This window comes from Phytophthora sojae (genome assembly GCF_000149755.1).
Source record: "Phytophthora sojae unplaced genomic scaffold PHYSOscaffold_3, whole genome shotgun sequence".
Taxonomy (NCBI): Eukaryota; Oomycota; class Peronosporomycetes; order Peronosporales; family Peronosporaceae; genus Phytophthora; species Phytophthora sojae.
The window spans coordinates 3,448,449-3,463,095 of NW_009258117.1; the positions used below are offsets into that span (position 1 = coordinate 3,448,449).

Sequence of the window (14,647 nt, forward strand, 5' to 3'; positions counted from 1 at the left end):
CTTCCAAGAACCAATCGTGCACAATGACACGGGCAGATTGAAGCTGGGAAAGAATCCAGCGTCAGCAGTTCCAGTATACTCAAGTCGAGATATTCGCGACGCCTGGTGAAGAACGCTACGAGAGAGATACCTTTACACAAAGCCTAACGATGCTATCGCTTTACACCTAGACGTAAACGGTTTCACTGAGCTCGTCACAACCGACGCAGCTCTTGCGCTAGGAGATAACACTGCTAGTGGAATCGGTGCTGCTGCTGTCAGTTGAGGGGCTACTGTCGCCACTGGTAGTGGAGCAGGTCTCGCTATCGGAGGGTCGTGGAGCTCCGTGGAGGGGTGGCAGGTCTTGATTGCAAAATGTCCGTGATTGTTGTAAGTACTCTAGCGTTACGGTGACGAGTTCCCTTGATGTACCAATACTAAAGGGAAGGATGATGATGATGATATGACAAAGACGACGACAAAGTTGACCGAGGGGCTTATCGATAGTTACAGTCGACACACAGCCTTTTTACTTCTCGACATGTTTATTGTGTTTATTCTTGCCGGCTCCAATCACACAGTTCACCGCTTCGACTTTGTATCATTCATGTGGACGCTCCGATCGTGCATGAGCGGTAGTGGTTGGTGTTGCGGAAGGCTCTGGAAAGGAAGATAGAGGTGTGGGGGGTGGGGTGGAAAGGAGACGGTGTCATCAAGGACAATAAACAAAAGTAGAGTTAGTTACCTGACAGGGAAGTGGTCACTTCGAAAATATGCACCTCGGGTCGGTTGATGATTAACCTATCTTCTCCTCTTTCTCCTCCACCCCTGGACCACTTGGTCGATAATGGTTGCTTGGGTAATGGCGCAACGCAACTTTCCAGCACCACGAGAACCCCTGCCCTCTTACACTGCCGATCCGTACGCCATTGTGAGCGGGCCATAGTAGAAAGTGCGCCAGGCTTCTACCAGCGCCGCGTTCTCGGCCGGATGGTTGCGGCCGAGGGGAAGGGGGTCCTTCAGCACGAGAGCAGTTAGCAACTTCGCAGCACTGTATTGCCGTATGCAATGGGTGACTTACTTCTGCGAAGCAGACAAATATGGTATGAAGTGCCGCAACCACCACTTGGGAAAAGATGACAGTAATTCCTGTACCAGCAAACAAGCCTGCTAGGCTTAGAATGGCTGATACCCATCATCTCACGACGTGTCAGAGTCAATACAAAAGCAGCAGTGCTCTTGAGTGTTCTCGTACCGAATCTTGAGCCTAGAGGCTCAAACCACGAAGCAGGTGACAGGTACCCGAGCAGAATCCCGATGAAGCACGTAGTGATGCCTGTGAATGGGCCAAGTTATGCCTTGCGATCAATCACTAAGTTTGCAAACAGCTCACGTACCCACTCCAAACGCACCAATGCGAAGTGCGCCCTTGACCAGGTCGTCGTTAATGATGGCTGTCCAGCCGCGGTTCTTGAAAAGGCTTATGACAGCCTTCCCACTCGTATAGAAATCGTTGCCGTAGATTCCGATGTAGACAAAAGCCCATTGGTTAACATAATCCATGAACTTCGCTAGCGTTTTGAGTATGCACTGCGCAATGCACGCAATGAACGCAAACCCGCCGTCTTTCCCTTTCTTGTCGCCCTTCAGTGATGACATCTGCAATGAGCCAATACAACATTGAGTTTAGATAGTGTTCTCCATCCGAGGGCTCAACACAGACTGACTTCGCACAATTTTGAGAGCCTCGAAAACCGCGACAATCAGCGAGCCGAAGCAGATAGATCCGAAAGAAGTCGTAATTGAACGGTAGGCTGCGGCGGACGTGGCATTTTTGATCTCTGGCTGGTACCACCAGGTCGCGACAACACCGGCCGTAGTACACCGCATGACATTTTGCAGCACTTGTTGTCCCCAATAGGCGCCAATGAGCATGAAGAAGATGACAAGATAAGCTCCATCGCCATTTTTGTTACCTTCTGAAGCGTTTGATTCGCTCGCACTCTTGAATAACTGGATCACGCCGACAACACTAAGGGTCCAGAGAAGCACCCCCACAAGCTGGAATACGAGAAGCACAGTTGCCACGGAAAACAAAGCAGGATACTCTTGCACAGCTTTGCAGGCAGCCTTCAAGTTCGCCGACGCAAACATAATGCGGTTAGGTTGAGAGCCGCAAGAATGAGAAAGAATATGACAGCTGTGAAGTGGACGGGGATCATGCCGAGTGCGATAACAAGCATGAAGCCGGCATTCATCCAGATGGCGACATGAATCATTGATTCGGCGTGTGCGATTAGCACACGTAGCCAAACGAACGTGAGCGTCCCGGCAACAAACACGAGAAGCAAGATCATCCCCACGGCTGCACCCACGTTTCCGTTGTTGTTTGACTTGACCTGGTAGTCGTGAGCCCCCTTTATCACAGCCGGCAAACCCTTCCAGAACGCGATCACGGAGATTGCTAGCAGTTGCCCAACGAAGAGTACGGTGAAGAACACGTCATTGTACTTGGGCGTGGCCGGCTCTTGGCGGAGGCTGCGGATCACAGTGTCCACACAATCGACGTTGTCCAGCGGAGGACTTGGAGCGGGGTCTCCTTCGACCGGGACCACTTTCATGTTGTCGTTTGCTTCGGGCGTGATGGAGGGCGTGCCAACGTGACAAATTTTCCCTGAGACGACACGCTGATCGCTGAACTCAATCAATCCGCTGTCTCTGCTTGTGGACGAGAAAGGCAGACCAACCACTCGTGATAAGAGTCTGGGATCCTTGTGAGCTGAGTGATGTGAGGAGTGCTCTGGTTATCTTGTCGGCAGGAATAACTCTGGTCATTGAAAACTTCCAAGAAAGTGCACGAAGAGATGCAGTGGACGAGCCCTTTCGTTTCCGCTGGAGCAACAGCAGTCGCTCTATCATTAGCGTTTTGTTCCAGCTCAATCATTGCGCCAGTTCTTACCTTCGTCAATTGCTTTATCGGTACCGACACTTTTAATTTGGCGGCGTCGGCCATATGTGGAACCAAGCCGGAACTGAGCGGAGACCGTAGATCAACGGTCTCCGTTCCCGTATTCAACGAAGCTACCGTCCGATCAATCTCCAAGTTGGACAGCCTCCGCCTGGCCCCGTTAGCTAGCCCCCGCCAGCCGGACGGATGGCGGAGCGACGAGCCCTCGCCTTGGCCGCTGCACGTTGCAGCCAACCACCACTCACTGATACCCACACCTTGAACAAACCAAACCATGAAACGTGCAAGAAATTGGTTTGCTCGTAAACTACGCAGATTTCCGAACCAAAATTACCGCTTTCGCTGGTTTGTGGCCCTTCCAGCTTCAAACCACGAGCGGGGGTTCGGTGTTATGTAGCGTTACAGGTTTGGAGTTACTGTGGCGCTCATTGGCTACAAAAAGCTATACAACGATATAAAAAATATCGCACACTTTCGTAAAGGTCCGCATTTGTTGAAATAAATTCTCGGGCTGTAGAATACCTAAGTATGTCGTTAAGAATTGATGTTCGAGCCACAATTAATGAGCACCTTAAGATGCACAAGAGTTTGGCACAGATTTTGAATATCCAATTGTTGCTTAGCAGCGGTAATTCGCTACTTTAGAACAGTGTTAACAACGCTGAATGCCCCGGAAAGTTGGTCTTGTTTTAAAAGATAATCTCAAGTCTCCCACGCCGTCTAATTTTATTATGCGGGCTAGTCGTAGCTCACTTCGAGCAACTTCAACAGACCAAGCGTATGCAAACAACGCGTCTAGTGTTTTTTCAGATTTATAGAACATTTCAAAATTGGCGGAGCTGCACTGTTGCTAGGGATCTCATTATTAAATCCATTTACTTCTTGTGGTCATCATTGATGACTTGATGACTCATCAAGTTAACTTGACCATTCTTTTCTTTTCTCACGAGCAGCATTGCAGAGAACTTGGTGACTCCCGTGAACTAAATTTTTCGTGTAAATTGAAGCTGGAAATTCTTGTTGCACGTGCCAAGCGCCAGGGGAGGCAGCATCATAAACAGCTATTGCTAGTTTTGATCCTCAGCCCACGCAAAAGGACGATAGTTGCCCCCATGCCGCTTTCATGAAACCAACGCGGGCCATCCAACAACAAAAAAAACTAGCCAGTTCATTTCGTCGTCACTGGCAAAATATCTACTGGCACACGCCTTAACTGACTGTGAGTATTATGCGAGCTCTTGTGACTCAGCATTGAATTCCGTACCCCTACACAGCAGAACGTACTACGAACAAATTTCTTACCAACAAATGAGAATTCATAACGTCTTCCTACCAATTCATAGCTTCCTCCTTCCTTAATGCTACTCGAGCCACCTCAAAGCAGTACATGCGCTCGTATCCTAAGGTTTTGATTCACGGGTAAAAATTAAGCTAAAATGCCGCAGGCAGTTAGAAACTATGATGACGCTTCTGGAAGATGAGTGCGAGAGCAATATGGACAATCGAGTTCAACGTAGCTCTGAACAGCAATAAGTTATGCTACCTGCCAGCGTCTTCAAGATTGTCTGCACGAATTCCCCGCTTTATCACGCCTGCACCGTTTTGTCGCGGCCCACCCTCGGGTGTTTGCTATACGCAGGCGCGCTCTCTTAACAAACGCCGAGGGAGCTGTTCAAGCACCACCCAGCGCTTCGGATATCTCAATCTTGGACGACACCATTCATTACGTTTCTCTTAGCTCCGTAGTCAGAACGGTTTTTGCTTATCGAGAAGTCACTAACCTGTAACAAGGATAATTTCTACTGATCAATAAGATACATGTAGTGCACTGTATGTTAAGTAAACTACTTATGTAGATAGCCTATCTATCCCGAGCTTGCAGTAGCCAAATTGTGAACGCGACCTACGTATCAGCGGAACTTAGGGAGCTTTAGAGACGGAACCACTTCGTCTTGAAAGTGCAAACAGAAGCAAGCCATTGGTGTGCGCACAAACTTAGTTGCTCACGCAGACGAACACCAGCCTCTTTTGATCTTTCTTGAGAGACTTCGCATCAAAATCGCCATTTCCACTGGCCACGGCTAGTGCTGTGATGCGATCTTGCCTACCTGTAAACACATATTCCCGTCCAGCGCTCGAACGACCTAACTAAATCCTCCATTCGCTCCTTCGTCCTGGATTCCGGAGCTCCAAGTTGGAATAAGGGGACCGTTCGAAGGTTTGAGCCCGTGGCATCTTAATAAACGAGCAAATTTTGCGTGTAGATCCCCCTTGATTTATCGAGTAAACTTGTTGAATATCTGGATTTATATACTCTCTGACGTCGTGTCTGCCTGTGTATATTTTTTTTACCGCAAAAGAAAGTTTGAGGGCAAATGCCCATTATATCATGAGCCGGAGACTGGCTCAAGCTAACAGTAAGCTTGCTTGCAACTACTTTATCTTTGGGCGCTCCCGTGGTCGCACTGATCGAAGCGGTTTCTCAATCGCGATAATTGTTGTCGTGGCCTTGCCGAAGAGCACGATAACGGTGAAGTGATTCTAACCGCGATTCATTCTGTAAAAGCCGCATTGCCTGCGAATGTGCAGCCGCGGTTCAAACCAGCGCGCTGGTTCGCAAAAACCGCATGCTTGGTTTGGGGTTACAAAATGAAACGCGTTCAAACCATGAAACCGATCCAAACCTGGTTTGCTGGTAATTTTGGTTTGGTTTGAACTGGCCGAGGTTTGGTTTGGTTTGGTTTGTTCTGGGTGTGCTGAAACCCGTTCGCCGCCCCCGTCGAGTAGCCACAGTACCTGACTTCGTCTCCGCAGCCGCCCAGCGGATCTCGACGGAGACGCTGTGCGGCTGGCGGGTATCGTGCGCTTGTCGACTGACTCCTCGCTGAAAGCCAGCAAAAGTCGAAGCGTGTTAGTTGCGTCAGACAAAGCTTTGGGGGTATCTACTCTTCGCCACTACGGCCCAACTGGAAAGCAAACTACTCCGATGAAAGACATCAAAGAAGAAGACAGCGACTCAGATGACGAAGCTACCGTCCCCGCCCAGTTGTGAAGCCTCAACATCGGAACGAAGTATACGTGATGTCTAAAATCCGCGCAGTGCGGCACTCGTTCCACTTCCTACCGAACGAAAGGATCGATTGGGCCAACCCCGAACTGAAACATACAAAGCAGCAGGCCACGATCCAGATCCTCCCGACGTGTTTCGCCCAAGGAGCGATGCGCTCATGTACGATTGCAAGCTGGAGATTCAGAGCGTGGCCAAGTGCTACTTCGGAGCAGCCGCGACAAGTCTCGTGCCTTCATCCAAGTCGGACTTCACGCTAGAAAACGACGTTGAGGTGCAGATCGTTGCGAAGCAGCTTGCGACGGAGTTTTCGCTGGACCCGCGGGTGGACGGCACGGTGGATTTCATCTTTACGTGCTGGTACGAGATGGAGGACCCAGTCGCGGCTGGACTGCACCCGTCCGTGAAGAAGTTCACTGCTGAGCGATATATCGGCGAAGGGTACGAGAAGTACAACAACAACATCGGCTGGACGTGCGACCCGGAGCTACCGCTTGCAGCTACAGCCCAGGCGTTCAGCCACTTCACGTGGCAAGCGACATCTGGAAAGCACTTGGTTGTGGATCTGCAGGGCGTGGGGTCGGTGTTCACGGATCCTCAGATCCACTCGTCGGAAGAAAGCAGATTCGGCCAAGGGAACTTGGCAGAACGGGGCATGATTGCGTTCTTCAGCACGCACGAGTGTAACGATATCTGTCGCGCCTTGGGACTGCATCATTTCGGCAGTGATGAAGCTTCCGTGATGCCGATGGACGCCCCCGTGACGAAAGAGCCCTCGAAGGACAAGTCCATAACGTGCAGTTGTCCTCTTTGCGGTGCCTTCTTGACGGTGCTTCGTAGTGAATTCTTGCGTGAGCACGCCGTGGGGCGGGAAATATATGTACAGTTCCGAGTGCACGATGAAGCTGACAAAGCGCGAACAACGCAAGTGCGTAACATGCAAGGGGATATGCCCTACAAGCCCTATTGGTACGAGATGAAGGAAGTGCCACCTCCAACGAGTTGCAAGAGCTGCAGATAGAGAGAAGTAAAGTCAGCGCGAAGCAGTTCAAAACGTAGTTGCAATTAGAATCAAGATGAGTGGTCGCTATGCGGATCAACCTAAAAATCCGATTAAAAAGCTCTGTTGCGACTTGAATTTGTATGTAACCCAGGAGACCCAAGAGCAACCGTGGCGACTAGCAAGTATCAGTGGATCACATCGTGGTGGGTGTGCGGGTAGTATGGTATCCTGGGTTGTCTGCTGTGCGCGGTGCCGTCGGCGTGGTCCTCCTCAGTCAAAAGCTACGCTTGATACTCAGCTGTTGAGCTGTTCGCAACGTCCTTTGCGCGCTGGCGAAAAGATACTGTTGTGAACTGCAGCTTTGCGCAGCGTGGGAACTCACTAGCAGCAACACAGAAGTGAGGATCAGCAGGCAGTATCCCTGTGTGGCACATTTCCGGTCAGTTCGCATTTCCGGTCAAGCCAACTAACGGATAGCGCCAATTTGTGTACCGTATACTATTGAATTGAGCACTTATCAATTTTAGGAAGGTATACAAATAGGGGAGGGGGTATACTACCAGATTCAGACGGAAGCCTCCGAGTCCCAAATGGTGAACTCGTCCAGATTTTCGAGCAGTTCGTCCTCAACTTCATCACCTTCGGAGGTTTCATCGCGGGTTAGCCACTTGCGGCAAAACAGATCACCGTAGACGTCGTGGCGACTGATGTACCAGTCCTCAAACCACGGCGAAAATCCTGCAGCAGCCACGGAGCGGCGCACAACGTCGCCGGGCACCGCTTTCCATGTTGTCTGCACCCACTCAACAACGTCCGCCACAGGTGGCTGCTTTGGATTGCCTCCCTTGGTGTACAGCACGCGATCCGAGTTTTTCCATTCGTCGATAATGGCTGAGAGCTTGTCTTTGAAAGACTTGTAGATGCCGATGTCACCGGCTTGCACGTAGGGCGTTAGCCCCCCTGGGATCACGAACATCTCAATGTTCTTCTTTGCGAATTGCGCCTTCACCAGCTTCGACGTGTGCGCGCGCATTGAATCCCAAACCATGGCCTTGCCCGACGTCGCTGCATCCAGCACAGGAGGGAAAACAAGGTCGAGCCACTTGATCGGCAGCTGTGAGTCAACCCACGCACGCTTTTGATACGCCACGTAAGCGTTGCCGATCTTCTCGATCTCACCATCCTGGCGAGCGCCTTTCCACAGGCAGCTTACGACCAGACGCTGACACAGCGAGGACAGCGGTCACGCGCATTGAAGCGCACCCCGTTGACTTGAGGACGACATGGCGGGCACCGGTGGCGTCAATTGTCTGACGACGCGGATCCTCGAAGTAGACGGCTGTTTCGTCCATTAGGACGGTGTGCTCGAGGCTCAGCGTGTCAATGCGCGGCGTCAGGAACTCCATAAACCTCACGGCTCTGTCCGTCAGCACGTCGTCTGTGAGGACGGTCAGATTTGTCGTCCGACGTAGAGATAGGCCATACCGACGCATGACACTTGTTAGAGCCCACGAAGCTGTCGTCGCGAAGCTCAGATTGGGCGAGCTGCTTCCCAAGGTCAGCGATCATGCTCCGCGATACCTTCTTCTTCTCGGACCGAAGGAAGAGGACTTGATCAAAGATCATATCCTCTACCTCCGCCAGCCGTGGCTTCGCACCAGCCCCTTTCAGGCGAAGGTTGGAGACAGGGGAGTTCTTGATGGAGTCCTTCTGCTTCCACCAATAGCGAATCTGCGCAGCAGAAACTTTCCAGCCGAGCTCATTCTGGAAGTGGTCGGCCGCTTTTGCTAGGGTGTTGCCGTGCTTCTCGATCCAGGTGACGACTTCCTGCTTCTCAGCCATGGTTTTGGCGACGCGAGATGGGGACATGGCGGCTTGGTAGAGCTGGGGGGCAGTGCTTGTCGGAGGTGGCGATTTTTAGAAATGGGGGCTGACAATGGCAATGCGGAGCAATGGTCGCTATGGCTGGGGCTGGTTGAGGTATACAAATTGGCGTAGGTACAATAGCTTTGTATACTCAACAACTTCTATCAGATTTGAGAGGGGGTATTCAATTCGGGAAGGGTAAGCTATTTGGCGCTATCCGTTATATTAAGGGACGATTTTACTGGGATAGGAAGCAACGTTAGTGCTGCTTTCGCAGACCAAATAGGATTATATCCGTGGTACATCAAGTCAAACGATGACCCCTCTTGACATCTAACTGGTATATTTCTTGAAACCGGTACGGCCCCGGTGCCGCACTGGGCCCTCCAAAAGGTTTATATGCGTCGGCAGACCGAACCGGTAGGATACCCATCACACCGATATTACCCCAGTGTCGCACTGGGCCCTCCAAAAGGTTTATATGCGTGGGCAGATTGAACCGGTGTGCTACCGACGCCACTGGTATGAATCAGTGCATATATTGAGCAGGGTACGGATGGACGAAGTGAAGAGAAGAGAACGCTTGGACTACTAGAGGTACTCAGTAAGCATTTGCATTTTCTACAAGCTGCAAAACGGATCTCAACCAAGGTTTGCATTTTTAATTTTGTAAAGCATTGCCGGTTGATACCTTGCATCTACAACTTTAAGAAAAAATCCGGACAGATGCTGCGGCTGCGAAGCAGGCGCAGGAGATGACCGTAGCTAGTAAGAAAAGTAATTAATAAAAATTAAAAAAGAAAGGTTTATACCAAAATTCTCCTATCCCAGCCTTCGCGGAGCCCTAGTTTTGTACTGACCTACCAGAGCCAATATTGCTCCGATTCCTTTTTAAAATTTCACAGCTTGCTAACACAAAGATTGACACTTAGCTGAACATTTTCAGTCTTACCTATGGGATATAATAACAGGGATACAATCCTTTCGCGCGCACAATGGTGGGCCCCGACCACTTCCGTCGCTATATCGCGTGGAAATCCTATGGTTATCGCCACCATGGCACTCGCAAAGCTGAGATTGCTACCACTGGGTAGCAGTCTAAACTTCTTTTGATATTATCTACACGTTTTCGCGGTTCTAGATAACTCTGAAAGGGTTCAGCTAAGTGTCAAGTGTTGCCTCGAGCATATTCGTACTGTTTGGTAGATTTCCATGAACCTGCATTGTATTGCTACACTTGTTAGTTGCTACAGCGGAGATACGAAAATGCATGAGTCGAAACCAACTTGATCCATTATCACCACGAGGGCGTACCATACTGGTAGTATCTTTTCGCCAGCGCGCAAAGGACGTTGCGAACAGCTCAACAGCTGAGTATCAAGCGTAGCTTTTGACTGAGGAGGACCACGCCGACGGCACCGCGCACAGCAGACAACCCAGGATACCATACTACCCGCACACCCACCACGATGTGATCCACTGATACTTGCTAGTCGCCTCGACAAAAAGATACCCGGCTGAAGCGATCTCATTCACCAATTCTCCTCCTCCGACAACGAACGGGTCAACCAACTCACTGCCGAGGCCCAAGCAGTATCACCAACCATCCATCAACGTCCTCCACTGCAACATGGCCTTCTTACGCCTTGCCAGCGCCACCATTGTCGCTATCACTGGCATTGCACTCCAAGCCGCTAGCGTCACTGCTGGCGTCGTCTCGTACGACTGGCGAGTGACACCGGTTGCAACAGCTTTCAACGGAGTCCCCACCACCTCCCTTGGCATCAACGACCGGCCTGCTCACGAAGCCGCCATCGACGTGCAGCTCGGCCAGGACGTCGAGGTAAGCGTCACCAACGAACTCGATGAGCCGACGTACCTGCACTGGCACGGTCTCCGGCAGTTAGGCGCCCAAGAGATGGACGGCGTCCCGAAGATCACGCAGTGCAACATCGACCCCAACCGCACCGTGGGGTGCCTTCATTTACCGGACCCGCAGTACATCGACAGCGTCAGCGAATTCGTCTCACGCCTCGACCTTGAGGGTGACGTTTCCAACAATGTCCATGTGTGGGGCAAATAAATGTAGATTTTGCCACATCAAGGGCGTGGCGTGGCGGCTGCCGATAGTGGCTAGACGGACAGAACTTTGATTACGTTCTGTCCTTGGTTCTGTCAATTCATACAGAACAATGCACAGAACATAACCCGTATTACTTTATAAAATACCTTGTAAAATTTATCACGCACGCTTCCGAAGCGAATCGCAAGTGAATCTATCGCATTATTGGAGCTAGTTCCCGTGTTGCAGCACAGTACTGGGGCACGTGTCCAGCGGCGCTGCACTGCACTGGGTAGTATGGATAAAGCTGGCTCCGCTCGCTTGGGCGTCGTGGAACTGGTCGTGGGTGGTGCGGCCTTGGTGAAGAATGCTCGGGGTCGCCATCCCCGCAGCCACGGGGCGCTTGGGGCGTGTATCAGCCCAAAAAGCTTCGTTGTGACATGGTGCAACGGGAAAAGTGGTCCTTTTCAACATGGAGCCAACCAGGCCTAGTTATCTTGGGATGCCGGATCTGTACGTAGCAATACGTACACGGTATATACATGCTAGCGCAGCTAGACATATGAAGGCGAATCCATTGTAGGCTTAGTGATGTTTCTATCTGCAGTATCGTTCGTTGGCCTTCACGAGAACCGACTAGAAGATCAATAAGTCGTTCGCAACCACCACGGCTTTTGCTAAAGCTGCTTCGACATGATGAAACTCGAGGGCAAGAGCGTGGGCTACCACGCCAATGACATAATGCCATACAATCAATTGCCTGATCTCCCGCGCTAAGCCAAGTGCAAGCGGGTGCAGGTTCTCTGCGTTTACGTGTTTAGTTCCCTGAAGAGTTACTGTAGACGGTTTGCGTCTGCATCTAGGAGTAACCCGGCTTTATCTACTTCTCCACACCGAAGGTGCTCAATTTGTAAGGATGATAACCAACGAGCCGTACCTCTGAAGTTTGGAGTGATGCCGGCGGACCCTAACCGACACAGCTCAGGATGGAAGATATTGCGCGCACCATGACCGATCTCGACATCACGACCCAAAGCAAACCTGTCTGACCGCAGTGACGTTCGCGGCACGTTGTGTATAGAGAAATTGTTGCTCTCCAAGAGCGAGGGCGAGGGGGTTCCCGGGAAGGACCGAAACGTACTCTACTTGACTGGCAAGAGGAGAGCCAAGTCATACCTGCACCAGATACATTGTCCCACATCTTGCACTCATTGGCGCCCACAGCCTTCATGGCCTGCTCTAGCCATGCCACGACGACGAAGATATCGTGAGGGTGAAAAGCTAAGCGGGACCGACGTCCGCTCCAATGTCGAGTCGATGCTGATCTCGCTGGTACAATCGAAAGCGGGGATATCCGCAGTGCTGCGCCTTCATAACACGTAGCTTGCTTCGGTTGTGTGAATACATGGGCCATTGCATAACGTAAGTTTGATCTATTTAAACTTTGGCCACTCCGGCCTCAACGTTTGTGTCTGTCAAAGCTCGATGATGCGATCTAGGTAGCTGTACGAGTTAGACCAAGTTACATTTAGGACCCGGTGGTCTTGGTAGCGAGCAGCTACACAAGTTTGCAGTGGTGGAGCGACGTAAGCTCTTTCGGACGAATTGCGCTAGCCAAGTTGAAGCGCCCAAGCCTCCTTAATTTGATACTCAGACTCTACAACTTTATGTCGCCTATACCGAAACGCTCCGAGGTGTCCGTCGCTCATTTTAGAATTCGACGCCCACGAAGCACAATGCAAGAATAGCGCTGACACTCGTACAGGTTTGAACGAATGAACGAATGATGTAAATGCTTTCGCTGTCTGTAATGACTGACGCTCGCGTCTGCATGCTGGTGTACAGGGTGAGCTGCTGTTGAACCTGTCTGACGGGCTCAGGCTTGCGTCAGGGTGCGTGTATGCCGCTGGCGCTTCATTTTCCACAGTGTCGGACCAACGGCGGCGCTTTCAGTGTGCCTAGTCGTGCATCAAGGCTGTGCTCCTGCGGCTATCTTTGACGTGTCGGCCCCGGAAGCCTTCTTCAACGAGGGGCATTTCATGCGAGTTCATGGCGGAACCTGTGCATCAAGCTCGAGCTCAGTGAGTTGAAGACCAAGGCGGGGAGGTTCCAAGTACGGGTTCTTCGACGTAGGCAGAAGAGTTATTGTCCGAGTCGAGCCCTACTTGACGAAGTCTACATCGACTTGCTGCCTTCAGCAAAGGAAGCCTGCTGTGCAGCGACACATCGGAGAAGACGATGGCGACAAGTCAGAGTATCAGTCGGGTGAAGTGTTGACGTATGCCACGACAGCTATCCGCAGCTCCAACAAGGTGATCGTACGCATTAATTGTTGAGTATAGTCATGATGGCACAAAAGCTGCGCAGCAAGTATGGCATGAAAGCTGCGGTGATCTATTGTGTAAAAGTAAATAAACCTTTGTTAGCCCCCAATGCGCTTTTGATGTAAACGCTTCTACGGGGCTTTATACTGCATTCTGTTTTAGCACTTCTGCGCGACTGTATCTGGTCGCTAGCAACTTAAATTCCTTTGTCGGTGGCGGTTGCCCAAGCGCATGAAACTTACAGCACTGTTAGCTTTGAGTTCACGATGTTTATAATCAACGCGAGCTTTATCAGTGTGCATGGCGTGGTGAAGCAAACAACGCTATCGTTTGAGCACGATGCGCGAGGGTTGTTGGCAAGAATGTTCATCCGTGGCACTTGGTGCTTTTACTGCTGGTTCCAATAGACTGTTCTGTCCAATGTTCTGTCCGGCTATGACAGAACACTATACAGAACACCCATTGTGTTCGGTCCGTCTAGCCACAGCCAACGGCTGCCCCACATCAATACTGCCGACGCGGCGAGCCATTGGAGAGATAGCTTATACCAGGTCAGCACATCTGCTGAGAGAGGCCAGCAGTTCCTTTTGCTGACAGCACCGGGTAGTCTTCGAATGCGTTCGATAGTCAGCGCCCCCTATGCGAACAGAATGAGTCGAAAATCTCGCTGGATCGAGGCCCATTCTCGATGCTGCTCTCTTTACCACCGACGACACATCCCCGGCGGTTATTCCTCCGTGTCGCGTTGCCAGTGCTGAGTCCTCAGCTCGGGTTCCCAGGGTCTTCGCTGCTTTGACAATCCAACGGGCTGCTCGAACTGGACAAATAAGTTTGGCCTTCGTTTTGTAATGATATCGCACTTCTTCGCGACCAAATTCATTGTTTTGGGCCCCTCTGAGAGTGATGCCCACCACCACCGCTTTCTTGGGGCTCACGACTTCTTCATTGCGGCTATAAAACTGAAGTGCTGACAGCTGCAAGACATACGAGCGGACTTTTCTTCCGATGAAAAAATACTCAGAGCGCCTGAGTAAGAAGAAATACCCCAGAAGCAGCCCACCCCACAACAGTTGATCGCGGGGCTGCGTGAGATTGATCTCGCAGAAGATAACACGAAGCATCCTCGCCGATAGGGGCTGCTGCTTCACAACTGGATCAGTGAATCTACGAATTCCTCGCAATAGGATTGCGTGACTGGCGCTAACGCCCGGATCATAGCCGACTGTGTTGCGATGGAACCATCTTACAGCACAGAGCTTCCCACAGATCGTCAAGTAGGTATTACCGACGTGATTTCGGTTCATTCCGTACTGCCAGAGGTACATGGCGTACGCTCCGAGCTGCTCTGCATTTTGGTCGACCGACGAAGAACATAACT

General features: G+C 51.1%; 5 protein-coding genes across 5 annotated transcripts; 2 read left to right on the forward strand and 3 right to left on the reverse strand.

The window, feature by feature from the left end:
• Positions 1-885: 885 nt before the first annotated feature.
• Positions 886-2,600, reverse strand: PHYSODRAFT_328459 (hypothetical protein; the record flags this gene model as incomplete). Its single annotated transcript, XM_009524757.1, has 6 exons — positions 886-996; positions 1,061-1,164; positions 1,235-1,315; positions 1,392-1,638; positions 1,714-2,109; positions 2,193-2,600. The coding sequence occupies 6 exons, from the start codon at positions 2,598-2,600 to the stop codon at positions 886-888; spliced, it is 1,347 nt and encodes a 448-aa protein (XP_009523052.1).
• Positions 2,601-6,174: 3,574 nt separating this feature from the next.
• PHYSODRAFT_245799 (hypothetical protein) lies at positions 6,175-7,035 on the forward strand (the record flags this gene model as incomplete). Its single annotated transcript, XM_009524758.1, has 1 exon — positions 6,175-7,035. One exon carries the CDS (start codon positions 6,175-6,177, stop codon positions 7,033-7,035), a length of 861 nt encoding a protein of 286 aa, XP_009523053.1.
• Positions 7,036-7,582: 547 nt separating this feature from the next.
• On the reverse strand, positions 7,583-8,859 carry PHYSODRAFT_245876 (hypothetical protein; the record flags this gene model as incomplete). Its single annotated transcript, XM_009524759.1, is given in 3 exon segments — positions 7,583-8,211; positions 8,231-8,455; positions 8,514-8,859. 3 exon segments carry the CDS (start codon positions 8,857-8,859, stop codon positions 7,583-7,585), a joined length of 1,200 nt encoding a protein of 399 aa, XP_009523054.1.
• Positions 8,860-10,513: 1,654 nt separating this feature from the next.
• Positions 10,514-10,966, forward strand: PHYSODRAFT_328462 (hypothetical protein; the record flags this gene model as incomplete). Its single annotated transcript, XM_009524760.1, has 1 exon — positions 10,514-10,966. One exon carries the CDS (start codon positions 10,514-10,516, stop codon positions 10,964-10,966), a length of 453 nt encoding a protein of 150 aa, XP_009523055.1.
• Positions 10,967-13,811: 2,845 nt separating this feature from the next.
• Positions 13,812-14,645, reverse strand: PHYSODRAFT_493509 (hypothetical protein; the record flags this gene model as incomplete). Its single annotated transcript, XM_009524761.1, has 1 exon — positions 13,812-14,645. A coding segment is annotated over one exon (834 nt), but the record flags the coding sequence as incomplete, so codon positions are not given.
• Positions 14,646-14,647: the final 2 nt, after the last annotated feature.